The following is a 25,846-nucleotide window of genomic DNA, read 5'->3' on the forward strand; positions in this document are numbered from 1 at the left end:
AGTGCTGCCCAGATGGTTTTGATAACATTACTTAATCGATAAACATATTGGTTGCACAAAACAATCCCGAGTTGGTACATATTAAGTAAACATAACCTAAAAAATAATATAAATCAAATAATTATATATTCACATTGTCGAAAATTATAATCTAATAGTTTGTAGTGGAACTTTAGATTTAAAAATAATTATTTCAAAAAATATTATTAATATTATTTATATCATCTAATTATATTTTTTATATTAAAAAAATGCATGTATTCTTAATATTGAAATTGAATTTCACCGATGTTAATATCATATTTTAACATTAAAGTATTGAAAAAATTTTTAATTTCGGTATACTTCTAATGTTTGTTTTTCTTTTTTTAACATTATAAAATAAGTTAACGAAATAAAAAAATTATGAATGAATCCACTTTAATTTCATACAAATTATAAAAAAAACAAGTATTTTAATTAATTATTTATAAATAACCTTAAAAAATCAATTATTAAGTGAATAATTTAACTCATATTAATTTCCTAAGATAATTTTGTAATTTGAATAAGCTTTAAAATTTGTTTTTTTTTCACATTTTTAATATTATATTTGAAATAGTGTAATAATCTAAGCTAATAAAACATTAAAAATAATATAAAAATTGTATGATTATACTAATGCTTAGTTAACTGCATAAATATATAATAATCACTCAAGGAGTCAATTCAACTGTATAAAAACTATAAAAGACATACCCTTAAAGTAAATCATTTATTTTAGTTATAACTATTTAGTCATTGCTCTTCAAATCCTTTATTACACATAATCTCCAAATTTTACATTAAAACTCAAAGCTAAGTCACCAGTAGAAGTATATATGGCATTTTAGTTACGAAAAAAGTATTGACATTTATAAAAAAGGGCATTTATCAAACTTACTAGTTGTTGTTGTGTTTTAACCCATACAAACAGATCTTTTATTTCAGTCGTGTTTCCATTTCACTGTAACACTTATCAGCTCATTAAGGCTTAGAATCACTAACAGATTTAAGCATAGGTTACAAATAAAAATATAACGATCTTAATATCTAAACTTAGCACTTAGGTTAGAAGCACAAATCATTTATATCTTAAATTTGAGTTTAAAACAATACACTTGACTAATTATATATTGTTGTTGTTGTAGCATAAACATTTTTCATATAACTGTTATGGTGAATGTTGTTTATAGTCCTTTTTTATAATAGTAAATATTGCTTTGTACCGCTTATAGCCGACTGTCGAAGTACCGATCAATAATTGCACTAACTTCTTTTTTTTAGATCTGAATAAATCAACTTGTCTGCTTAATAACACTCATTATTCAAATATATAGTATGTACATTTAAACATTTACAATTAAATAGTTATTATTGGTGCTACAACATTTGTTCCGCAAAATTGTGTCATCTGACAAACCTTGGCCGGATATAAATCTCATTCCCTTCCGTTTACATCCGGCAAATAATTGCTGTCATATCCACACTATTTAGTGAAAAATTTTTGAATAAATATTTACAACGGAGGTAGATTGTTATATGAGACATAAAACATAATCACATACACATATGTTTGTAAATTTAATAATCGGCTACCTATCCTACGTAAATTCCAGCTCTTACTACAAATCCTTTTTAAATTCTTTCACAATTTATTTGCAGAATAAAAACATGAATGAAAATGTTTAATACAATTTACCTGTAATGAAAGAGAAAATACTTTTGTTAGAAAACATGAAAACAATAAAATGCAATTGCCGCAATTACCTCAAAAATTTACTGCTTTCAAACTATGTATTCACACTAACTGGCAGCAGAACAGATGTACATATCGCAGAGCAGCTGAATTACAAAAGCATTGCACTTTTGCTGGCGGAGGGGGTGCACAAGCAATGCATGGGCGAAATTAGTGCAGCAGCCTGCATTTTTGTTATTGTTTGACGCGTTTTTCGCCGCACACATAAGCAAATGCACACACACTCACATACACAAAGCTACACATATGTTTGCATGGACATACGAACGCGAATGCCAATTTGAAAAATTTTTCATTGTACACAGCGTATACATTACCCCCCTCTACAACGAACTAGCACCGGGCAGGCCTATCGACCGGAGCAATAGCAGATTGCAAAGTCGATGCCGCTACATTAAGTACATACAAACAACAGCTAAATAAAACAATAAATGCTTGAAAACCCAACGAAAAATTTCACTTGATAATCACTTCGAACGCAATTTTCCACAAAATACACTTTATTGGATTTTTCTAGCGCAAATTTCACAATTTGTCAAACAGTGCGAGTGGAGAAAATCGTCTGCAACGATCGGCCGAGCAGAGTAGCAAGCTAGCAAATACTATATGTATGTATATTACCACCGACACCGTCACCGACAACGTCGCTTTGGCTATGAATCTTTCTTTGCGTTACTTTTCTGTAGCTAGCGCTTTTGCTATAGATTTTACAAAAGTGTATTTTTCTTTTACTTTGTTTGTCCAGTGGTATGTGAGGAATTTGAATGGAATGTAGGCAACAGCGCCATTACTATTGAGCGGCCATCGGATGCAACCAACCTGCTGTCAACGTTGGGTTTGCTTTGTGCAAGTCAGATTTGACAGTTGTCATTGTCGCTTTTGCTTTATTTCCATTCGTAATGAACATTTAAATTGGCTTATGTCTTTGCTAAAGTTTCATTCGGAAACGAGATCATTAGATGGCGCTAAGCATAAGGTTTTACAAAAGTTGGTTTACTGCAGTAAAGTTTTATAATTAAAGTTACAAATTTAAGCCCTTTAATGTGTATATTCGCCTAGAAACGAAATAATAATCTAAATAGTTGCAACATTTGAACTTTATTATTTACTAAAGTGATCCTTTGCCGACTGCCTTGCAACTCTGCGTACCAATCAGAAATTCTTGTGCACAGAGTCGCTCTGGAAATTCTCCCAATCGGAATTTTAAAAGCAGCAGCAGAGTCGACGGAGGCAGTGACAGTAAATTGTCGCTCAGTAAATAACAAAAATCACAATATACAAGTGTTAAATTCGAGAAAAGAATTTGCAAACAATTTGTAAAAGCTTAATTATATTTAAAAACACATTAAACAGTATTATTAACACATTACTTTTAAAGTTTATGCGAAAATGGTGTAAACATTGCGTTGAATAAACACAAAATTCCAGTGCACTGAGCAGAAAAATCAATTCTAAAAGCACTAAAACACCGAAGCGCTAGTTAGCAGCAGTGGCAGCGGCATCGGCAGCAAAACATCAGCACCAACGGCAGCTTACCGTGTTAATATGTGAATTTTTGTTAGTGGATTTAGCAGCGCAGTGGCTGAAGCAGCGATAGCAAAGCAAAAGAAGACATTGACACCCACGCAGTAACAGAAAATCACTTGCATGGAATTAATGATTGTCTAGTGTGTGGCGGCGTCAAATATATAATCTGGTGAAAACGTTAAAAAAAAGGGTTTGGGTGCGTCGTGTGCGTAAATCAGTTGCAAAGTCAAATTAGTTGAGGGGAAAAATTGCAAAGTGAAGCAAGAGCAAGCAGGTGTGCCGCGCGTGTAAACACATTTATAAATACGTGCTGTTGTATATGCCTTGGCCATATGCAGGTGTAAATGCAAGTGTTGGTGCAGAAGGAAAGTGTGTGAAATTCGGAAAACTCAGGCAGGTTGTCATTCATTCATACAGCCGCACACGCAGCACAAGTCGTTTAGCAGGCGGCGCAATCAACGTAGTCACAAAAAAACGCGAGTCCAGTTGAGTTGGTGCATACTTTGGCGCTGTGCCAAAACCGTAGTCTTTCAAGGTCGTCGGCATTGAAGTGGGCAATAACTAAAGCAAACGTTAGCCGTAAACTTGTAGTAAGCGTAAATCTGCAAAAGTTATTTGTGCGGCAAGTCAACGACGTCGTAAGGTTTATTGGTTTGTGGTGACAGACGTTTATATTATAACACTGTAGTATGGCTATTAGTTTTGAGAAGCACCGCGCACAAATTGTAGCTGCTTGGAACGATGTGCTAGACGATAAAAGCAGCACTAACTGGTGAGTTTGAGCTTGTTGTTTTTGATTTTTGCTTTTGCTACCGTCAAAAAAGTTTCAACTTCCAGGAAAGTACTTGAAAATTGTGAGCCAAGAAATTTGGATCAGTATGCATTTCCAGATTTACCTTTTCTTAAATGCTGTAACAGTTAAACAAACCGTTAGACATTCACTTAATTTGTAATTAAATTACGGTCCAATTTAGAGTTTCAAAGCGCTTCAACGCCTTTCACTTGTCTTTTGTTAAATCTTGCATAAATATTTACTTTGTGACGAACGCTTTTAATTGTTTAAATACTGTAAATATGTTTGTGCTGTATATGTGCTATACTTGTACGTGCATATTTGCTATACAAGTATATGGGTGTATGCATGGATATGCTACTCATTTAAAAAATATGCAAGAAAACCGGAAAGGTGTAAAAAGCAATAAACAGTCATTCATTTCAACTTGATTTTTATATTCCAGCTGGTGGTTGTAATAAAATCAACTTAAGTTTGAAATTTTTTTCATGAACATAAGCTTGCTTTAATAAAAAATAAGTACATTTGTGTTTCTGAGTATAACTTTGTCGCAAAATCCGGCACAATTCCGATTTCTTTGGCGCCGCGATTTGAAGGTACCGTTGGAAAGAGGAAGTCCTCCTGATTAAAAAATATATAGGGTTATAGGTACCGCAAACGCTTAGTTTACGAGATATTCGACCTTAAAGTTCAAAAATTCCCAAAATTCGAACATTTCAACAAGAGTAATCGGAATCGTGCCCAAAATTTTGTATACGACTTTATAGTTTTTGTGTTATTTTAAAAAAATGTAAAAACTCCTTTACTGTTTTTGAAACAATATTTTAGCTTTAGGTAGGACTGTTGTGCTCAGGAGAAGCCATAAAACCAAATTTGTTGTTAATTAAAATGATTGTATGTGCATCTGTGCTATTAGAAACAACCCTTACTTTTGGCTAGAATGTTTTCATACCCATTACAACAACAAAAAAAAACAAATTAAATTTTTTAAATTTAAATTATTTATAATAAATTTTAGTAACTTAATTAAATAATTTATTATTAAAAGGATTTCTTCCTATAGAAACTCAATACTACTCTTTGTAATTATTTCACCTAGTTTCAAACAATTTTTACATATTCATGTTGCAGCAAGTTTCCACTCCCAAACACAATATGAATCTCTTTTGGAATGTGTGAAAAAATCACTGACTAGCACTTTCTGGCAAACAGTAAAAAAACTGTTACTTATGACAATGACTACTAAATGACCCCCATGTTGCAAGTTGCAACAGCAGTAAATTCACTAACGAATAGAGTTTCGTAAAAGCGTTCGTATATATATGTATGTATGTCTCATATGTTTAGGAATACACTGTGCACTTGTTAAGACATATGTATGTACGTATATAACACCGTATGTTTTATGTAACCATTCACACAAATTCATGTACGTGTACATACATGTACATACCTATGTATGTACATATGTATTTTATGTGCATTTCTGCCATAATATGCCATGTGAAAGTCAGCCGAGTTTTAATTAACTCTCCTAACTGTTGAGTTGTGAATTTGAAATTTCCTATGCACATTTTTTCAGCGACTTCAATGCATTCTGTGCCCTCAATTTTTCATTAGTAGTTACTAACATTCACTACTACGTTGAGTTTCCTGTACTAAATGCCTAATGCCTCGTGTGTTAACTGCATTCGAGTTGCTGCACAAAAATTTAATTATGACACAATTAATGTCAACTCGGTGTATGCGATTGTATGCCTTTATGCCCTTTGAGTGGTGGTTGCTTGCCAGTGGGCACTTGGCTTAGTCGTTTAAGATAATTTTATATTTTTATTTCACTGCTTTTCCATACTTACAAATACACATTTTTATATAAAATATATACAAACATGCATACATACATATGTACATATATGTGGGTGCTCAATAATATGTGCAATTTGCTCTTCCGCAGGTCACTTTATGGCTACGAAGGTCAAACGAATGAACTGAAAGTTGTGGGCAGTGGCGAAGGTGGCGTGGAGGAGCTGTGCGAGGATCTGAATAGCGGCAAAATTATGTACGCTTTTGTGCGTATTGAAGATCCGAAGACGGGTTTAAAAAAGTTTTTACTAATCAATTGGCAGGTGAGTAATAAAACCGTTAAGAACACAGTGAAGGCATTATCTGAGCGTTATTTGTTAATACAAAAGAAAAAAATCCAAATTTTGATTGCACCGAATCTTCTCAAATAAAAAAGTTTCAAACAAGAAGTTGATTTTGATTGGTCAGTTTGAACAATTGGTTCTATCATTCTCTCAACCACATTTACGAACAGCACGAATCAGTACAGACTGGATCTTATCATCGCAGTCGATGTGCGCTGTTTTTTTCTAAAGTATAGAGCCGCTCCCCAAATCTGAATTCGCTAACCGGTAGTGCTTGGCTTGGGTACAAGATACATAGACAAAAAAGACACGACAGTAAGGTCTAAGTAACTGGAACGGACTCGGATTTTTAACCGACCAAAGGTTATTCCTTAATTACACCGATCTGAGTACGGAAGCAAATAACTTCAGACCCTTACTGTACTGTACTGTATTAATAAGCATGAAAATACTTTGTAAACAACGATGACGCCCGACATCGTGGCGATAAGCTTATCTTTTACAATAAATGTTTTATTTATTCCCTTTGCCATATCTTATCGAAACTTGAGGTTGGATTTATTGAGAATAAACACTTTAATCACTCCGTTACTTTTTTGATTAACGTATTCTTTGTTTTTTTTTGCATTGCTTGCAGGGCGAGGGCGCGCCAGTGCTGCGGAAGGGCACTTGTGCCAATCACATACACGATGTTGCTAAGTTGCTGTCCGGCGCACATTTAACGATAAATGCACGCAATGAAGACGATATCGATGTGGAGCGTTTGCTTAAGAAATTGAGCGCCGTTAGCTCTACGTATAGTTTCAAAGAGCCGCGCGGTGTGCAGGATGAGCAGAAGACTCCGGTGGGCACAAATTACACACGCGTCATACCGACAAAGGAGCTAAATCCCAGTGTGATGCAGGACTTCTGGAAGAAGGAGGAGGAAGAGGAGAAACGTCGCTTAGCGGCCGAAAAGGAAGCGAAGCGGCAGCAGCTGCTCAAGCTTGAGCAGGAACAACGCGCACGCGAAGAGAAAGAGCATTTGGAACGAGAGAAGAAAGTGATTAGCACGTCTAAGCTGCAACCGGCGCATGTGCCGATCAAAACGTAGGTCACAGCGAAACAATATTCCTTTTTGAGTTTATAATTTTCTTTTTATATACATTCCAGTTCACCACAACCACTTAGTCCCGAGAAGACTGTTGCCAGTAACTTCAATGTCGGCATAACTGAAGCAGAACGCATGCGCCAACAGCGCAATCAAGAGGCGCGAGAACTCATCGGTTCGCGCGTCATTGCCGCCAAAGCGATTTTCACACAAAACACCAGTCAAGGCCAGTTGCAAACCAAGTAATCTTTCTCTCTCAAAGACTTGAAGAAAGCTTTTATTTATTTACTGTATATCTTTGTTTTCACAGATTAAATACCGCACCACCTGCCAAACCTGCGCGCACATCCATCGCGCAACGCATTAACGCCTTCAATCAGCCACAGGCCGCTGAACCGGAGCCGCGCAAACCCTCGCCTACACCCGGTAAAGTTGCGCTGTCGAAATTCGAGGATGTCGGCGCCGTTAACAACACACAACAACCACAGCAACATGAGCAACAACAAATGCAGCAGCACCAACCTGCTGTGCACACCAGCACACAACGTGCGCTCTCACCGGCCACAGTCACCGTGCACACATCCACACTAACGCCAACACAGGTGGCAATCGCACCTGTTACCGTTGGCGCTGTGGCAGCCGCAGTGGCACCTGCATTGGCCACAAACGCACTGGAAGAGGAGCAACCTGTCAAACCAGAAATTACCGCCATTGCCAATAATGATGATGTGCCCTCGGCAGCTGACGATTATGCTGCCGAAAATGAGGAGCAATATTCCACCATAAAGCGTTCGCCGCACAGCAAATCGAATTCACTGCAATCGCCAGAGACTTCGTCGTCTAATGCGACCGATACGGCCGTCTATCAGGATCAAGATGATGAGGGTGAAGAGCTCGAGGAGGAGGAGGTTGTGCGCACAAAGGTGTCGGTGACGGTGCAACAGCCACAGTCGGTAAAGAATGGTCTGAGCAGCGCTCTGGACAGAAACGATTGTAAGCGCTTGACGTTTTAGTTAATTGCTTATGTTTAAATTTGATTACATTTACTCCCTTGCTTGCAGTGACTGATTTGGTTAACGAAGATGACTTTATTTGTCAGGAGTCACTGGGCGATGTTGGGCTGAAAGCAAGAGCTTTATACGATTATCAAGCAGGTGTGTAAATAATCTCTTTATTTAAGCTTAGAAGAGGTACAAGTTGTCGACACTAAGACAGAGGCAAACGTAAGGTAATCTCTTCCCAGTGCATGAAGGACTGAGGTTGGCAAATACCACTGGCTCTTCTGCCAAGCGAGTTTTACCAAAAGTGTAAGCTTCACTAAGAAGTGCAAGGTAACCCTTAATAATAAGGCTGAATGGAACGATTCCGCTTTCGAGCTACTGCTTAGGTATATTACAATCGAATGGTACACCGACGGCTCGAAAGCGTCGGAGGGAATTGGTGCAGGAGTCGCAGGATCACGCATACCTATGGTATTCCAAGTCTTTGCTATAAGTCGGTGCGTAGAGATAAACCTTCAACGTAACTATCGCAATGAACCTATAGTTATACTTAGCGACAGTCAAGCGGCACTAAAAGCAATCTCCGCATACGAGATCAAATCGCTATTGGTGAATGAGTGTACCTTATGGGTGGCCGGTCACAAAGGTATAGGAAATGAACTGGGCGATGAGCTCGCCCGTTCCACAGCATCTACCAACATGATAGGACCCGAATCGTTCATTGTGGTTGGTACCAATATCATAAAGGAGCTGCTGTGCAAGGTTGAAGAAGTGGGTAGGGAGGGGTAATGACAAAATCTTCATGGCATGCGCCATGCCAAGTTGCTAATGAATAGTTAAAACATCAAAAGGTTTAAATATGCAATCAACCACCCAAGGCACAAACTCAGGCTACTTGTTGCCTTCTAAACTGGCCTTTGCAAGCTCAAGAAGCACTTACAAAACATGGTTTTAGTTTCTTGTGCGAATTGCCGGTTCTGCGACATGGAACAAAGAACTCCAGAGAACCTGCTAATTGACTGCACAGCATTCTGTAGGCGCAATAGACTTGGTCGCGGTGCTATCATCGTTTATTTATCTAATCTAAAATAATCTAAGCTTAACTAAATTAAGCCTTATTAAGAACCGTTTTTAGTTTAAGCCCATTTAAATGTTTTGCTTGACCAATCCAAGTCTTGTTGAACGCGATCTCTGCAGAGAGGAAGGTCTCTTGTTAGGGTTTGAAAGCTTTCCCTTTCTATGGGACCTTTTCCTTAGGATTTTGAAGACATTGTGTATTCTGAAGTGGTCCTTTCAGACAGACAGTAAGATCTACCTTTCTGGTTTTCTTCGCTTTTTTTAGCATCAATTGCTTCCAGTATTTGGTATTAACTTTGCTTAATTTTTTTAACCCAACAGCCGACGAATCCGAAATTACTTTCGATCCGGGCGATATCATCACGCACATCGATCAGATCGATGAAGGTTGGTGGCAAGGGCTCGGACCCGATGGAACTTATGGACTGTTTCCGGCAAATTATGTCGAAATTATTAACTAAAGAAAAAGGGAATTAATTATATACATACAAACAAACAATAATTGCGTAGAAAAAACAAAAAAAAAATTGATGAACAAAAATTTACAGTTTTTCTTATACTTTTACAAATGCGAATAACAACAAATGCAACAAGAGAATTAAAAAAACAATTAAAATAAATTAAAAAACAATAAAATCTCACCAAAAATTAAAACATTTAATAACAATTAAGCAACTATAATCACCATTGCCGCGCCCTAAATACAACAACAGCAACAACATTAAGCACAGCACAATTAATGAAATTTCAACTGAAGCGGTTTAGAAACTCCTAATACTACTGAAGCAATTGAATTCTTATGCATTTTTATAGCAACATACATACAATTATATATACATCTAGTATATAGTATATATTGATGAGCGCCAACTATTGACTGCAAACAAAAATAAAAACAACAAAAAATTACAATTATCGAATTGAAGTGGAGACCAACGGCTGCGCTGCACTGCAAACACGCAAGTTTTTCCGAATCAAATTAAATAAATACTTGCATTAGTACGAAATTTTTCAAACATAAGCAAATTTTACGCACTCACACATACATACACACACCCATATATGGTATATAAAATTTTTGATGCATTTTTAAACAATTTTTCTATACTACATTAAAAAAGAATAAAAGTAATGAAAATAAAAAATATAAGCCTAGAAAAAATTCCAAAAACAAAAACTATTAAAACCAAGTATTAAAATGTTAAATATAATTTGTTCGAACTGTAAGCGAAAATTATTAAAAAAAATTTTAAAAAAATAAAAAAAAATATTATTTAAAAACAATATAAAACTATTAGTGCCAAGCTGTATAAAAACGACACACACACATACATACAGATATTGTAGACGACTGCGTTCAGTAAACGAGATTATAATATTTAAATTTTACGTGAAATACACTATGTTACGGCGCGTATTTACAGATTTCGTAAATTTGTTGCCTAAATGTTAAAAAGCGAGTAACGCATAAATTTATAAAAACATTTGTGTTTGTTGTGTTAAGCTAGAAAGACAGTTACATTTTGTTGGTGTTGTAGATTTTCTGCTTTCTTAGTAATTTTCTAATTTATTAATCAATTCAAAATCAATGTTGTATGTATTAGCATGTGTTTGTTAACAAAAAAGTTTTCAATATTTTTAATATTTGTTCATGTTACTTTAAAAACGTCTTAAAATTTTAATTTGAGCTAAGAAAATAAATTGTTTTAATATCAAACGAAATTTATAAACATGTGAATATAAGATATAAATTAAAAAATTTAATTAAAATTGAAGAAACAAAGAATTCTTAAATACAAAATTAATTAAAATAGTTTTCATATTTAAATTTAATAAAATTCTTAATTAAAATTCTAGAAACCAAAAAAATCTAAATCACGTATATTTTTTTTTGTTTACTTATTTTATGAAATTAAAAAAAATTTAAATACAAAAAGTGTAATTACTAAATGTTTTTAATTAAATTAATTTTACCAAAAAAATTCAATTAAAGTTTAGTTATTTTCTTTATAGGTATATTTTCTTAATTAAAAATGTATAACCAATTTATTAATTAATTTTTTTATTAATTTCACTTTTTTATAATTAAAATTTTGTTGATTTAAAATTCAAGAAACCAAAAAAGTTCTTTAATAATGATTATATCTTTTAGGTACATTTTTTTTTAAATTATTGAAACACAAAAATTATAATTATTAAAAATTTCTAATTAAATTAATTTATAACAAAAAAAACTGCAATAAAAGTTTAATTATTTTCTTCATATACATATTTGCTTAATTAAAAATGTATAACCAATTTATTAATTAATTTTTTTATAATTAAATGTTAATTAAAATTTTTTTGATTTCTTAAAAAAAATTAAATTAATTGAGAAAATAGAAAAATTACTTTATTACATTTTTTATTAATTAAACTCTTCTTAATTCTTATGGTTTCTTAAAAAAGTTAATTTTTTTTAAATGTGTATTAGTTTATTCGTTTATTTAAAATTGTTTTGGTTAATTCATTTTCTTTTTATTTTTTATATTACCTTTTTTTAATTTTGAAAATTAAAATTTTTTTTTAAATTAAATTTTGTAAAGAAACTAAACACCACTTATGCGCTCACACACATATATACACACTTACATACATATCCTAGTTTAAAAACTTTCCTTAAGTTTTATTATTTTTCTGTTGTAAAACAACAATGCGTCCTTATTGCGTCCTGACATGCGAAATATCAAGAAAGTCAAACCAGTTTTTTTAACTCAAAAATGTTATATTTACAATTAGCGCAACCGCATTATGTAATTATATTCATGAAACACTAAAAAACAAATTATTTGCATTAAGAATACTGCGCAACACTAAACTTTATGCTTGGAACCTTTAAAAGGTGCGGCGTCCTTCATAATTTGTCCATTTTATATACAAACATATACAGCCAACGTTTATTAGTATTACTTACGCTACTTATTTCAATACTTAATTTTTGATGTAATGAAATTTTAGAGTGTTTTTATATTGAAAATAATTATGGTAGAAGGAAAGGAGACGAAATTTATTTGAAAAACTTTGTACTTTTATTCAAAACCCTTTTGTATTCAGCAAATGTTTCCATAATTTTTAGATCTAAGTCGAGTATAAGGGAATGAAAAAATTATGTACTACGATTACTAACAATATTTATTGTAAAACAATAATAAGAATTCAATAAAAATAAAAAAGTATACATGCATGTTTCGAAAATATGAATTTCGGGTGTTTCATTTAAAAAAATCCTCATATTGGCTTGTGACTTGTAGAATTTGGTCTTTGTTCGTCGAGAGAGGACTTTACTTCTCAATTGCCTACTCAGTAAGAAGTAAGTAGCACCTGTTGGCAAGAGTTATTCTGAGTTGGTTTTTGAGGCCGACATTGTTCTTGCTGTTAATATTAGACGAAATTATCTTCGACTTCGAAGTTATGACTTTCATTAGAGACGTGGGAGCCAAGTGGCGGGTGCGACGACTGTGTGTTTGATACCGGGAGATATTTCGCCTTGCCCTCGTTCACTACCAGACCCGTTTGCTTCGTTTCTTTGTCTAGCCATGGCCAATAAAATCGATGACATCGGCGTACGTCAGCAGTTGTACACTCTTGTAGCAGATTGTACCTTCTCTATTCAGATCTGCAGCTCTTATTTTTTTCCAGGAGTAGGTTGAAGATGTCGCAGGATAGGGATCGAAAGGCTCGGAGAGGTCCTTCCCATTCTGACGGAGCTTTTGGTATTGCTAAACGTTAGCTTACACAGCCATATTAGTTTCGCGGGGATAACAAATTCAGACATAGAGACATAAAGGCAGCTCCTTTTCGTGCTGTCAAAAGCAGCTTTGAAATCGACGAAGAGGTGGTGTCTGTCGATCCTCATTTCACGGGTCTTTTCTAAGACTTGGCGAATGTTGATTGACTTTCCTGGCCTGAAGCCACACTGATAAGGTCCAATCAGTTTGTTGACGGTGGGACTAATCTTTCACACGATAGCACCTTTAATGCGATGTTGTGGAGGCTAAACTCTTCCTTTTTGTGGATTTGGCAGGGCACACTTAAATTCAAATCGTCGGGCATGCTTTCGTCCGACCATACTCTACAAAGAAAATGATGCATGCTCCTTATCAGTTCATCGATGCTGTATTTGAATAGCTCGGCCGGCAATCCATCGGCCTCCGCCGCTTTATTGTTTTTCAGACGGGTAATTGTTATTCAAACTTCTTGATGGTCCGGCAATGGAACGTATGCTCCATCGTAATCGATTGAGGATGCGGTCATCAGGCACTGGATCATCTCTGGGGGCTCTGTAAGAGTACGCTCCGGTCCTGAAACCTTCTGTTAGTATCCCCCCTGTCGGTCAGCTTGGTTTTTTTATAGTATCATGAGTCAAATCGGGATAATTGGGACTCCCATTGAATAGAATAAAAGCTAGTAGAAAGATGTTCAGTTTCGGCGAGGAAAGAATGGCCTATTTTCAATATTTTTTTCCTTCACAAAACTAGATATTTTATAAAAACTTTTTATAATTCCAAAAATACATTAAAAACTCTACGATTACGACGTGACTTTCGGTAGAAAACAGTGCCTCCGTGTTGACAACAGAACTTCTTACAGGGTCATCAAAAGTAAAAAGGAAAAATAAGCTTTAATTAAGTAATAAACTAGTTATTGGACGAAGGAAAAACAAAAATATTAAAATTGTATTATTGGTAATGACCTTGAAAAATATATTGAAATATTTTATTAAGATCGGTTAAGTAGTTCACGAGAAACCTTGAAGCCCGCTTTGAAAAACCAGTTTCGAGAAAAGAGCTTTTACATTTGACCATACATATAGCTTACCTCGAGCGCGTAACTTTTCAAAGCTGCATCTCTAAAACTTTTACATTATATTATAGACATAGAATTAAAAAATGCAATAAAAAAATAATTTTTTTGCAGCCGTGGAAGCCATTTAAGGTGTAGTCGTTCTGTGTAACGTTCTCTAAATATCCATTAATAGATTGTTTCTTCATACCTGCAAGCATCCAAAAACTTGTTACATCTCAATCATAGAACCCACCACTCATTGAACTCACTACAGTCGAGATTGTATTTATTTCATCATGGAAAGTCTTGTGCCTGAACAACGTTTACGAATCGATCAACTTTATTACGAAAATTCACGTTCTGAAAATAATGTGTTTCAGGCGCTTCGCTCAACGTAACACCATCACCCATCTTGAGACCCAGTATTCGTTATTGGACAATATTCGACCGAATAGACTAGGTCCAGCACGCAATAAAGAAAATATAGCAGCCGTACCTGAGAGTGTACAAGGCCGTTTAGAAGTCGTTCGTAACAACTCGGACTGACGTATGGAACGTGTTGGCGCATTTTACATCGAGATCTTAAATAAAAAGCGTACAAAATACAGCATGCGCAAGAGCTAAAGCCGCTCGTCCCTCCCAAGCGACATCGCTTCGCTCTATGTGCTCTTGAAAAGTTCCAAGCAGATCCCACGGTTTCGAGCCAATTTTTTTTTCAGGGGGCCATTTCTGGGTCAATGGCTATGTAAAAAAGCAAATTTGCCGCATTTGGGCTGAAGAGCAATCTGAAGAGATTCAATAGCTGCCATTTCATAAAAAAAAAACAACGGTTTTAACGTAACCGTTAATGGCGACCGTTATCGCGCCATGATAACCAACTATTTGATGCCTGAAATTGAAGCTCATGATCTCGGCGACATTTGTTTCAACAAGACGACGCCACTTCTCACACTTCGCATCAATCAATGGATTTATTGAGAGAACCCTTCGGTGAGAAGATAATTTCACGTTACCAAGATTGTGATGCCACACCGTTAAGATTTTTTCCTGTAGGGATATGTAAAGTCTAAAGTCTATGCGGACAATTCTGCTTCGATTCAGGCCTTAGAGCAAAACATCACGCGTGTCATTCGCCAGTTACCAGTCGAAAAGCTCGAACGAGTTATCGAAAATTGGACTCAACGAATTGACCATCTCAGTCGTAGCCGCGGCCAATTTGAAAGAGATAATCCACAAAAAATATATGAAAGAATATTCTTTCAAATAATAATAAACTTTCCGCATTAAATTTGAAGTTTATGTTTTTTTTTAAAGTAGGTAACCTCAAAATGGATCACCCTTTATACCTGTGATCAAATCAAATTGAAAGGTGAGGAGATGAAATTCTCCTTCAAAGTATTCCCCTCCCGATGCAATACACTTATGCCAACGCATTTTCCAGTCTTCATAGCACTTGGAAAAATCCTCCGTCGTGATGGCCATCAGAGCCTTTTTCTATTCAGCTTTTATATCCTCAATTGAGTCAAAATGGTGTCCTCGATTGTTTAAAAATGTCGAGCTCTTTGTAATATATAAGTCTTGAAGTTTATACATTAATACATCTCTGATCTTATTGTGGGATGTATGTTGTATGTCACCAGTGCAAAACCCGGATCAGAATGTCTTTCCACAAAACGGGGTGTCTTTAAAAGATTTGGACGAGATTACGACGTTCTAGTCCCATTTTATTGACGCTTAGTCAGAGTAAAATTTACACATAACCGTTAACAAACAATAATTTTAAGCCAAGTGGGAATAACGCTGTCTACTGTGTGTCTTATGCCCGGTTCATTGAACTTTAATTGGATCAAAGCATTTTGTTTACATTCGTAGAAGGTCTTGCGTGCAAATCGGCTTTAAATCGCGTTTATTGGCATGTCACAGAAGTAGTATCAAGGACAAGAATTTGCATAACTCATTCATTGATGGACACGCGGCTCGTAGAAGTGTATTCACCTGTAAATATTTTCCGGTGACACGCGCATGACATCGGCCGACTTGTTTATAAACAACATATTTGCAAAAACTAGAGAAAAGCGGAAAATAACATATTTAAAGTGCACACCCTTACATACTGAGGCAACCCTTTCGATGTAATAAATAGCCTCAGGTGGCTGAAGGAAGGTCAGCCATGGCGTTTTTGATGGGGGAGCGTCGCTCGTCCTTTTTGTTTACCTTTCGCTGTTTGAATTGTCAAGGTTCTAATTTTTCGCGCCACTTTTGCGCGGTTGAAGTAGGAGACTGTCAAAGACTGAAAGTGAAATTTAACAAGTCCTTCGAGTCTTTGTCAAAATACGCGCGGTTTGCTTAGCAACCAACCAATGGTCGACTTGCTGTTAAATCAATGGAATTTTTCAGTGAGTTTAAGTAAAGAGCAAGTTTCAGCAGAATTATAGTTCTTTAGAAAGTTTTGCTCATTAAAAACAGTTAAAATTATAAAACTAATCTCTTAAAAATATCTGTGAACTCAACCGGAGCTGCAGCTTAAAAGTTCTGCCACGATTTTTAACTACCCTCTGCTTCGAACTACAGAAAGTTTTGAAACTTAGTAGAAGACCACGTAACTTTTTTCGAGCTCACAGAAAGTTAAAGTCAATGCGCTTAAGTAAAACCTGAAATTTTCTTATAAAAGCTACCTCGGACGATGTCGTAACGTGAATGGACATACGAGTACACCTCATAAATGGTAATGTTCCCATAACTCCTGTGAATAAGGTCAGTCGCGGTACCTAACCGTGCCCGTTTCTCAACTTGGACGTTTGACTTGAGCTTGGTCCGACACCATGGGGAATACGGAGAGCAATGTAACGAGTGGCGTCAAGAAGCAAGCTGGCGTCTCCACACAAGCGCTTTACAAGTTTGTTAATCTCAAGGGCGGCGGTCTCTTGGTTGATATGATGAAACGCGCTTGTCAGACGAAACAATTCGCGGAAATCGATCACGCAATTAAAACGAAGGTTGAACCGTTTCTCTATAATAAAGGCGCAGGCCGCTACTTTCCAATCTCAAAACTGGTGCTCTTGCGTAATAAGGAACGCGCGCGTACCAAACAACTGCCTGAGATCAGAGCGCTGGAGAATCCAGATGATGACTTTAATATACACGATTACTGTACAGAGGTTTCGGAAGCCGAGTATATATCGAATCCGAGTGCCTACCGTTTTGTGTGCTGGAATTTGAATGTGAGTAGTAGTACTCTCTGTAGCCTCGCTTGCGCAAGTAAAGTGTTTTTTTTCAGGAACGCGGCGCTGTCGGCGAAACCATTTTACATCTCTGTCTGCTGAACGCCTCATCATTGCATGCGGATCTCGCTAAACGTCTGCTCAAATGGTATCCCAAACTCATACTCGATGTCTATATGTGCGATGAATATTATGGTGAGAGCGTGTTACATATCGCGATCGTTAACGAGGATCCGGCGATGGTCAAATATCTGTTAGACGCTGGCGCGGATGTACAAGAACGGTAATAGGTAATGCGAACCGTATAACTACAGCTAATATGTATCTGTGGTCTTCTTAGTTGCTGTGGCGCCTTCATGTCCGCCGAGGATCAGAAACCTTCGCGTTACGACTCGCCCGATCATGAGTATGTCGGCGTACAACCGATGACCAATTACGATGGCTATGTCTATTGGGGCGAGTACCCAATGAGCTTTGCTGCCTGTCTCTCACAAGAAGATTGTTTTCGCTTGGTGTTGGCGCGTGGCGCTGACCCCAATCTGCAGGACACCAACGGCAATACTTCGCTGCATATGTTGGTTATCTACGAAAAGATCGAAATGTTCGATGTAGCCTACGAGGTAGGCACCAATATACACTTACGCAATATGCAAAACCTAACGGCGCTTACGTTGGCCGCCAAGCTGGGACGTGTCGAGATGTTCTTCCATATATTAAGTATAGAACGTGAGATATATTGGCAGCTGGGTAGCATAACATGTGCGGCGTACCCATTGTCGATGATCGACACGATCGATGTCGAGACAGGGAATATCAATAAAGATTCGGTATTGAATTTCGTAGTTTTCGGTGTAAGTAGTTTTTGAAAACCGAGTAGATACTTGATTAAATTTACCTTTTTAAAATGTGCAGGACAAACTGGAGCACTTGGAGTTGTTAGACGGTGTAGTTATCGATTTATTGAAGACCAAATGGGAGTCGTTTGTCAAGTCGCGTTTCTACAAACAGTTTTATATGTTCTCCTTCTATTTCCTCTTCTCGTTAATAAGTTTCATCTTACGTCCCGGACCGTCTGACAAAAATGAAGACGATGATGGCGAAGAAGTTGAGAGCGACGATGTAGTAACTTTTAACCCACAAGCCATAAATACAAGTAGTACTGCTGCATTTCATGGAGGCGATAAGTGGTTACGGCGTTTGATCAAGCGCGCAATCGACAAGATGGAATATAGTGAGCTGAGTCTGAACTATTCACTAGGGGCAGAGCTAATCTTAAAAATTTTTAATTCTTCACAGAAACCTTTTGGTTGAACTTTACCGACTATTTCGACGATAATGATGTGGAACCAGTGCCATCTTGGTGGGCGAGTTATGCCGAATGTCCGCTAATGAACATGGAATCGGACTTGGCGAAGGTTGCTTATGAAGATCATATCAATGTCGCGTGTCATTAACGAAAACTTTCGTCTCTTTTAGGTACGAATTGTGGCCGAAATCATCATATTCTTTGGCTCGATTTTGTACTTATTGGCGGCCCTGAGAGAAGCACGTTTTTTGGGTTATAAAATGTTTGTCGAGAATATGGTAAGGTTCCATTATTTCATACGATGATAGCAACCTTTCTTTATTTCTTATCCATCTACAGATGACTGCACCCTCTAGGGTCATGTTTCTGTTCTCCTGTGCGCTCATGATGAGTATACCTTGGCTGAGGTTGTCCTGCATGACCGAGATCGATGATCATGTGGCTGTCTTTATTATGCTCACTACAGCGCCTTACTTTCTATTCTTTTGTCGGTAAATTCTAAACAAAATCTATGGTAATATTACTATTCCAGCAACCAAACCAACCTGATTTTTCAGTGGCTTCAAAACTGTCGGTCCTTTCGTTGTGATGATCTATCGCATGGTCATGGGTGACCTTATACGTTTCGTTTCCATCTATCTGGTCTTCGTGATGGGTTTTTCACAAGCTTACTATATTATATTTCTGACATTCGACAACCCCGCAACACCAGAGGAAATCGACGATTCCGAATCGAATCCAATGCCTTCCCCGATGGAGTCCATAGTGGCTATGTTTTTGATGTCGCTTACCAATTTTGGTGACTACTTCGGCGGCATGGGTTCCACACAGCACGAATATGAAGCGAAGACCCTTTTCTTTCTCTTCATGGTGATTGTCAGCGTGTTGTTGGTGAACATGTTGATCGCTATGATGGGTAACACCTATCAAAAGATCGCCGAGATACGCAACGAGTGGCAACGTCAGTGGGCGCGTATTGTACTGGTAGTGGAGCGTAGTGTACCGCCGGCGGAACGTCTAAAGAATTTCATGCATTACAGTCAACCGATGTCAGATGGACGACGCGCTTTGGTACTTCGGCTGAATATGAGCGTAAGTGTGACGGAAATAATTTCGGGTTCAGTGTCTTTCAAATGTTTGTTTCTAGGATGAGGACAAAGAAGAGATGAAGGAGGTGCAGGAGATGAAACGCCTACACCAGCGGTTTTCCAAGAAGCGCCAGGTTGAGCGTGAGGCCCGTGCTCGCAAGAGACAAGAGGAGTACGAAAAATTCTTCGGTTCAAAACCGCCGGGTGATAATAATAATACTTGAAGAGAGATTATTGGAAGGAAGGACCTGAATTTAATAGATGATATGTTTGTAGTATAAGTAGGTATCAAGAGTTATTGGTCGTAGCTAGGTAAAGTCTGAAAATTTCTGAACATGATATACATATCTAGTACATATTATAGATTTGTTTGGATAAATTAAAATTGAAAACAAAAATCGAAATCAAAAACCATAAGTTTGTTTTATTTTATTCTCCTTTTATTTTCGGATATCGATTTGACTATAACTTTAAAGCAGTAAATTTCCTTTTTTAGGTCGTAATTAGACGAAAAAAAATATATGCCATGAAAAAGTTTGCTTTTTTATTTAGGAAACCGCCTTAACCATATTTTTTAAAATATGTGGTTTTAATTTTTAATTGAAAATGAAATCACTTAAGAAAGTTTAACTTAAGTTTTACTATCAAAATAACTTACAAAAATAAAAAATAATTTAAAAGTGCACACTTTTAGTTTTTCTTTTATGCTCATAGGTACTATCTCTTAATAAATCCCAAATATAGTCTCCCATCATCTTTTCATTGTATTGGCCTTGATAATTCTGAATACGCTCCCATGTTGTTTTTGAATTTATCTAAATGAGCATGCATCATATGTACTTTTAATGGCATTCTGCAGCCCATGGCCTCAAAATTTTTTAGCATATTTTCAACTAGGTTTTTGTAGTTTTCGATTTTGTTATTTCCTAAGAATCCGGAAACGACAGCTTTGAAACTGTTCCAACTTGCTTTTTGAATACGATCCATCAACAAGGGAAATTTTTTTTTCGGCGAAAATCTGTCTGATTTGCGGACCAACAAAACCCCCAGCTTTAATCTTTGCTTCGGATAACTTCGGGAAAATTTTTTTTAAGTATTCAAAAGCTTCTGAGGTTTGATCCAGGTTTTTAACAAATTGTTTCATCAACCCTAATTTAATGTGCAGAGGCGGCATTAACACTTTTTCTGCTTCAACAATTGGCGAATTTTACGTTTTCTTTTCCGATACAAAGTTCTGCTATTTCAGGCTACGACCGTTGAGTATAATGCTTAGCATCCGCTCTACTATCCCATAAGCACAAATAACACGGATACTTTGTATATCCGCTTTGAAGTCCCATAAAAAATCCCACCATTTTGAAATCTCCAATTAGCTGCCAGTTATAATCGCTATACTTTACAGATTCGAGCAAAATTTTAACACTTTCATAATTTTCTTTAAGATATACTGAGTGAGCGATGGGAAGAGATGGAAATTTATTTCCATTATGTAATAAAACGGCTTTTCAGCTTTTGGTAGAACTATCGATGAATAAACGCCATACGCTAGGAACACAAAGTATGCCAATTTCTTCGAACAAACTTTTTATATCATTGCAAAAACAAAGTCCATATTCTTTTGTGAAAAATGTTGAGAATGTTTCATGCCTGGTCCGCTGATCCGTTATATTAACATCATCAAGCAAATTCGACTGTTTTAAGCGAGAGCCTAAAAGCTCTGCTTTACTTTTTGGCAAATTTAAATCTCTAATCAAATCATTAAAATCTTCTGTAGTGACGAAATGATGTTTTGGTTGTTCTGGTGTCGGTAAAAACTCCTTATCGGAATTACTTTTTTGCGATAATTTTATCGGTGCTCAGGTACAGGTCGTGTCAAATCGTCTGAAACTGGAGCAGAAAAAGATTCAAGGTCAGGATATTCGATAGGTTTTGCATTTTTACCTCTACGCATTTTACTCGGATTCACAATGCAAAAGTAGCAGTCGTTAACTTGATCTTTTGGTTCTCGCCAGATTCTTGGTATTGCAAATTTCATATACATTTTCTCACCTCGACACCAACCTAACATATAGAAATAGAAATTTATATGTCTATTATATTTAATTCACCGTTTAATGAAAATTTCTTTACCTTCTAAATATCTTTTACAATAACTACAAGCAACATGTGGAGCCCATGTCTTGTCTTGATTCCGAACAGGGCAGTCAAAATATGCTTCGTAGGCTTCACAGAGAACGTGAGATGCATTTAGTTCATATTTTACATCTCGAACTTTAATAAATTGCCCACATATAGTATATAACAAAAAAATAAACTTTAGGACAAAGAACGAAACATTTTTTTGTGTGTTCTATTTATCTTGTTTCCAATATATCTACATATGTGAATTTCGCTGTTCATTTTAGTTGGAGCATAACATTTTTTGGATCTTCCATTAAGAGAAAAATACACTTCCACCGCCAAAGTTTCTACTTTACCTTAGTTCCTATTTTTGGTCTGTCTGGACCGATGAGACTAAACTTTTTCCGTCGGAAGAAAAAAATTACATTTATCCATTCTCATGCCCGTTACCATGTGCAATCAATTTTACATCTGTGTTTTCATTAACATTCAATAAAGTTAACCCTAAAGTGTTTAGTACCTCATAAAAACTAATGTGTTTTCCTTTACCCAATTAGTGGGTGCTTATTGAACTAAAAATAAAGTGGGCATCCAAATATTCAATAGGAAGATCAAGTTGTGCTAAAATTTATAATAATAATAATAATAATACCCAACGATTACCCTCCTCCCGCCCAACCGACGCGAGGGGCGCAATCCGCGAACGAGCGGAATTAGCCGAGTCATAAAAGGCAAGAGAGTTTTAAGCGTTGCGATCTTAAGCTGCTCAGCTACAGAAACAAAAATTTCAACAGCCGAAATTAAGAATTAGATTAAAGTTTATAATTATTAAATGTTACTTGTTAAGAGTAGATAAAATAATTTTTTTAATGGTAAAGAGTGAGTCTGTTAGATCAAATGTGCTGGAATGAAAATTGAAATCATGACATATACGGCGGAATGGTTCGTTTAACTCAAAATTTGTTCTAGAAAATTTTAAAAGTAAGGGTCTAAACTGCCTGGTAGGGCGAGCGGGAACGTTAAAATTAATATCAGATAAGAGAGATGGGCTACAGACTGACCCATTCATGAGTTTTACAAGAAATATTATACCAAGCATCTCCCTACGACTAGCGAGTGTCGGGAGATTTATAAGTTTTAAACGGTTAATGTAAGGGGGAAGATTTAAACTGGAATCCCAATGCAAATGATTTAAGGCAAAAAGTAAAAAATGTTTTTGAACGGACTCTAACTTATCCGAATGGACTTGGTAACTAGGGTTCCAAACCACAGAAGCATACTCCAATATAGGCCTCACCAGAGATGTAAAAAGAATTTTTGTGGTAAGCGGATCTCTAAATTCTTTAGACCAACGTTTAACAAAACTAAGAGCACCTTTAGCTTTAAAAACCGTGGAAGATACGTGAAGATTAAAATTGAGTTTGGGGTCCATAGTTACTCCCAGATCAACAAAACTGCATACTTGCTCCAACCTAAAGTTTTGAATTACGTATGAGGTAGGGTCTACAGCTCTACGTGAAAAGCACATCGTTTTACATTTTTTAAGGTTCAATGGCATGTCATTTCTATCACACCAAGAAACTAGGTTGTTTAAGTCTGTTTGCAACTGACATCTTTCGCTGTTTGAAGTATATGTTTTAAAAAGTTTTACATCGTCAGCATATAATAAAACTTTTGAAAACTTAACAACAGATGATATGTCGTTAATAAATAACAAGAACAGAATTGGACCAAGATGGCTACCTTGAGGAACGCCTGAAGGAACATTGATTATGTCAGAAAAAGTATCTTTAAATATGACTTGTTGAATTCTATTACTAAGATAAGAAGCAACCCATTTTAGAAATATTGGTTGAAAACCAAGAAGATCAAGTTTATTCAAAAGAATTGAATGGTTTACTTTATCAAAAGCTTTACTAAAATCTGTATATATAACATCAGTATTCTTATTCTCCCTAAAGCCCGTTGTTACATGTGATACAAATTCAAGCAAATTAGTTGTGGTAGATTTTCCTTTACGAAAACCATGCTGAGAACAAGAAATTAGTGGAGAGATCCGGAAGGTTATGTCGTCTGTTATAATTGCATCAAAAAGTTTAGGTATTGCAGACAACTTTGCTATTCCCCTATAGTTTTCAATAGATGACCTAAATCCACTCTTATGCAAAGGAATTATAAATGACTTTTTCCATATGGATGGAAATAAGCCTTGCTTAAGAGATGAGTTAAATAGTTTTGTTAGGGGTTGGTATATATATTTGGCACATTTCTTAAGAAAGCATGAGGGAATCATATCTGGGCCGTAATTGTATGATTGTTCTAACATATTTAACTGATTTAAGACGTCTGCTTCGGAAATGGTAGGTGCATTAATGACAGAAATCGAACATAACTTGTGCTGATGCGGAACATTATGAAACAGTTAACTTTTGTTTTGTTCTCAGGTCCTTAGTTTGACCCCTCTGTCGATGTGTGATCTTTTGGCTTCTTTTAGTTTTCTGTTCCAAGCTAGATTATCGAGAAGGAGGTGTTGCCTATTATTTTTTTTTTTGTTTTAATGCCTTGTATACCACTAAAATCAGGAGTAATGTGAGCGCTTGATACCAATGAGTGAATGCCAAAAATCCTTCAAACAGTTTACGTAAAAATACTGGGGCTTTACAGGACTTAAGTCATATAAACTACCCAAAATTGTACACATTTTCATGCAACATTCCGGTTACTGATACTTCAACATATAAGCACCTGTTTAATCGAGGTTTAACGATGTTGAATACTAATCCAGTACAGATATCCGGAATAATGAAACTCTCAGAGCAGTGAATTATTGACATATAGTACATATATGTATGTATGTATGATATATTACCAGTATATGCGGATTCTGTTTTGCAAAGGACTGATTTGACATATGAGACGGGATGTATTCCCTGCCTTACCTGTAACTTACCGAAATGCTGTTTCATCAAGACAACACACCGTGTCATAAATCAATGAATACGATGTCAAAATTTCATGAATTTAACTTCGAATTACTTCCCCATTCACTGTATTCTACAGATCTGACCCGCAGTGGCTATACCATTTTCTTAGACTTCAAGAGAATGCTAGCTGGAAAGAAATTTAGCAACAATGAAGAGGTATTCGTAGAAACGGAGGCTTATTTTGAGGGTTAAGAAAAATGTATTTTAAAAATTGTATTGAAAAATTTTTTTACCGCTGTAATCATTGTATCGCCCTCAAATATAACTATATTGAATAAGAAAATCAAATTTCATCAAATAAAAAATGTCTATGTTAGCTTAGGAACTTTTCAACCCACCTGTACCATAGTACATAGTTATAGTTTATAACGGGGCAGGAGGAGAGCGGAAGAGGGAGCATTGCATGCCGTATGTCTAATTATGTGGTGATTCTGAAAAAAGGTCTCCGTTAGGACCTTCTAGAGGAATAAATAATATTTTCGTGTTGCGGTTCGAACGTTCTGCGAGTGCATAACGAAATATCATTTAATTTTTGTGTATAAGAAGCAGAAGATAGCAGGAAGGTAACATGATTAGACTGGAATATAAAGGGGAGACTAATTTATTTATTTCGGAAAAGGTAAAATAACTAGAAATTCTACGAAAAGATGCGGCGACTAACAGAAGGTTTCAAGACCGGAGCATACTCTTGTAGAACCCCCAAGAGGTGATCGCAGCATACTTACATTATGGAGGGAGAGAAAATAAATTGGAGAGCCTACCTCAAAATTCTACGTCTGAAGAAAAATGCGGCGACTAACAGAACGATTTCAAATACGGCGGCGAAGGACTGATAAGGAGCATGCATCAGCTTCTTTGTAGAACATGGTCGGACGAAAGCATTCCTGAAG

The 25,846-nt window shown here is 36.2% G+C and overlaps 2 protein-coding genes across 2 annotated transcripts; both read left to right on the plus strand.

Moving 5' to 3' along the window:
• Positions 1-2,998: 2,998 nt before the first annotated feature.
• Positions 2,999-10,471, plus strand: LOC126762688 (drebrin-like protein). Its single transcript, XM_050479621.1, has 7 exons — positions 2,999-4,076; positions 6,052-6,223; positions 6,882-7,333; positions 7,397-7,576; positions 7,645-8,327; positions 8,396-8,488; positions 9,734-10,471. Exons 1-7 carry the CDS (start codon positions 3,994-3,996, stop codon positions 9,871-9,873), a joined length of 1,803 nt encoding a protein of 600 aa, XP_050335578.1. The 5' UTR covers positions 2,999-3,993; the 3' UTR covers positions 9,874-10,471.
• A 6,177-nt stretch (positions 10,472-16,648) lies between these two features.
• Positions 16,649-20,329, plus strand: LOC126762679 (transient receptor potential cation channel subfamily V member 5). Its single transcript, XM_050479598.1, has 9 exons — positions 16,649-17,457; positions 17,514-17,740; positions 17,798-18,308; positions 18,370-18,688; positions 18,754-18,872; positions 18,934-19,041; positions 19,103-19,254; positions 19,321-19,855; positions 19,911-20,329. Exons 1-9 carry the CDS (start codon positions 17,059-17,061, stop codon positions 20,073-20,075), a joined length of 2,535 nt encoding a protein of 844 aa, XP_050335555.1. The 5' UTR covers positions 16,649-17,058; the 3' UTR covers positions 20,076-20,329.
• Positions 20,330-25,846: the final 5,517 nt, after the last annotated feature.

This window comes from Bactrocera neohumeralis, chromosome 6 (assembly GCF_024586455.1).
Source record: "Bactrocera neohumeralis isolate Rockhampton chromosome 6, APGP_CSIRO_Bneo_wtdbg2-racon-allhic-juicebox.fasta_v2, whole genome shotgun sequence".
NCBI classification, from domain to species: domain Eukaryota; kingdom Metazoa; phylum Arthropoda; class Insecta; order Diptera; family Tephritidae; genus Bactrocera; species Bactrocera neohumeralis.

Excerpts from the sequence above, each read along its gene's own strand:
- LOC126762688 (XM_050479621.1), top strand. The coding sequence starts at position 3,994 with ATGGCTATTAGTTTTGAGAAGCACCGCGCACAAATTGTAGCTGCTTGG. Across the intron at positions 6,224-6,881 it reads TTTTACTAATCAATTGGCAG|GGCGAGGGCGCGCCAGTGCT; the intron begins GTGAGTAATAAA and ends CATTGCTTGCAG. Across the intron at positions 7,334-7,396 it reads GCGCATGTGCCGATCAAAAC|TTCACCACAACCACTTAGTC; the intron begins GTAGGTCACAGC and ends TATACATTCCAG.
- LOC126762679 (XM_050479598.1), top strand. The coding sequence starts at position 17,059 with ATGGGGAATACGGAGAGCAATGTAACGAGTGGCGTCAAGAAGCAAGCT. Across the intron at positions 17,741-17,797 it reads GGCGCGGATGTACAAGAACG|TTGCTGTGGCGCCTTCATGT; the intron begins GTAATAGGTAAT and ends TGGTCTTCTTAG. Across the intron at positions 19,255-19,320 it reads TACTTTCTATTCTTTTGTCG|TGGCTTCAAAACTGTCGGTC; the intron begins GTAAATTCTAAA and ends CTGATTTTTCAG.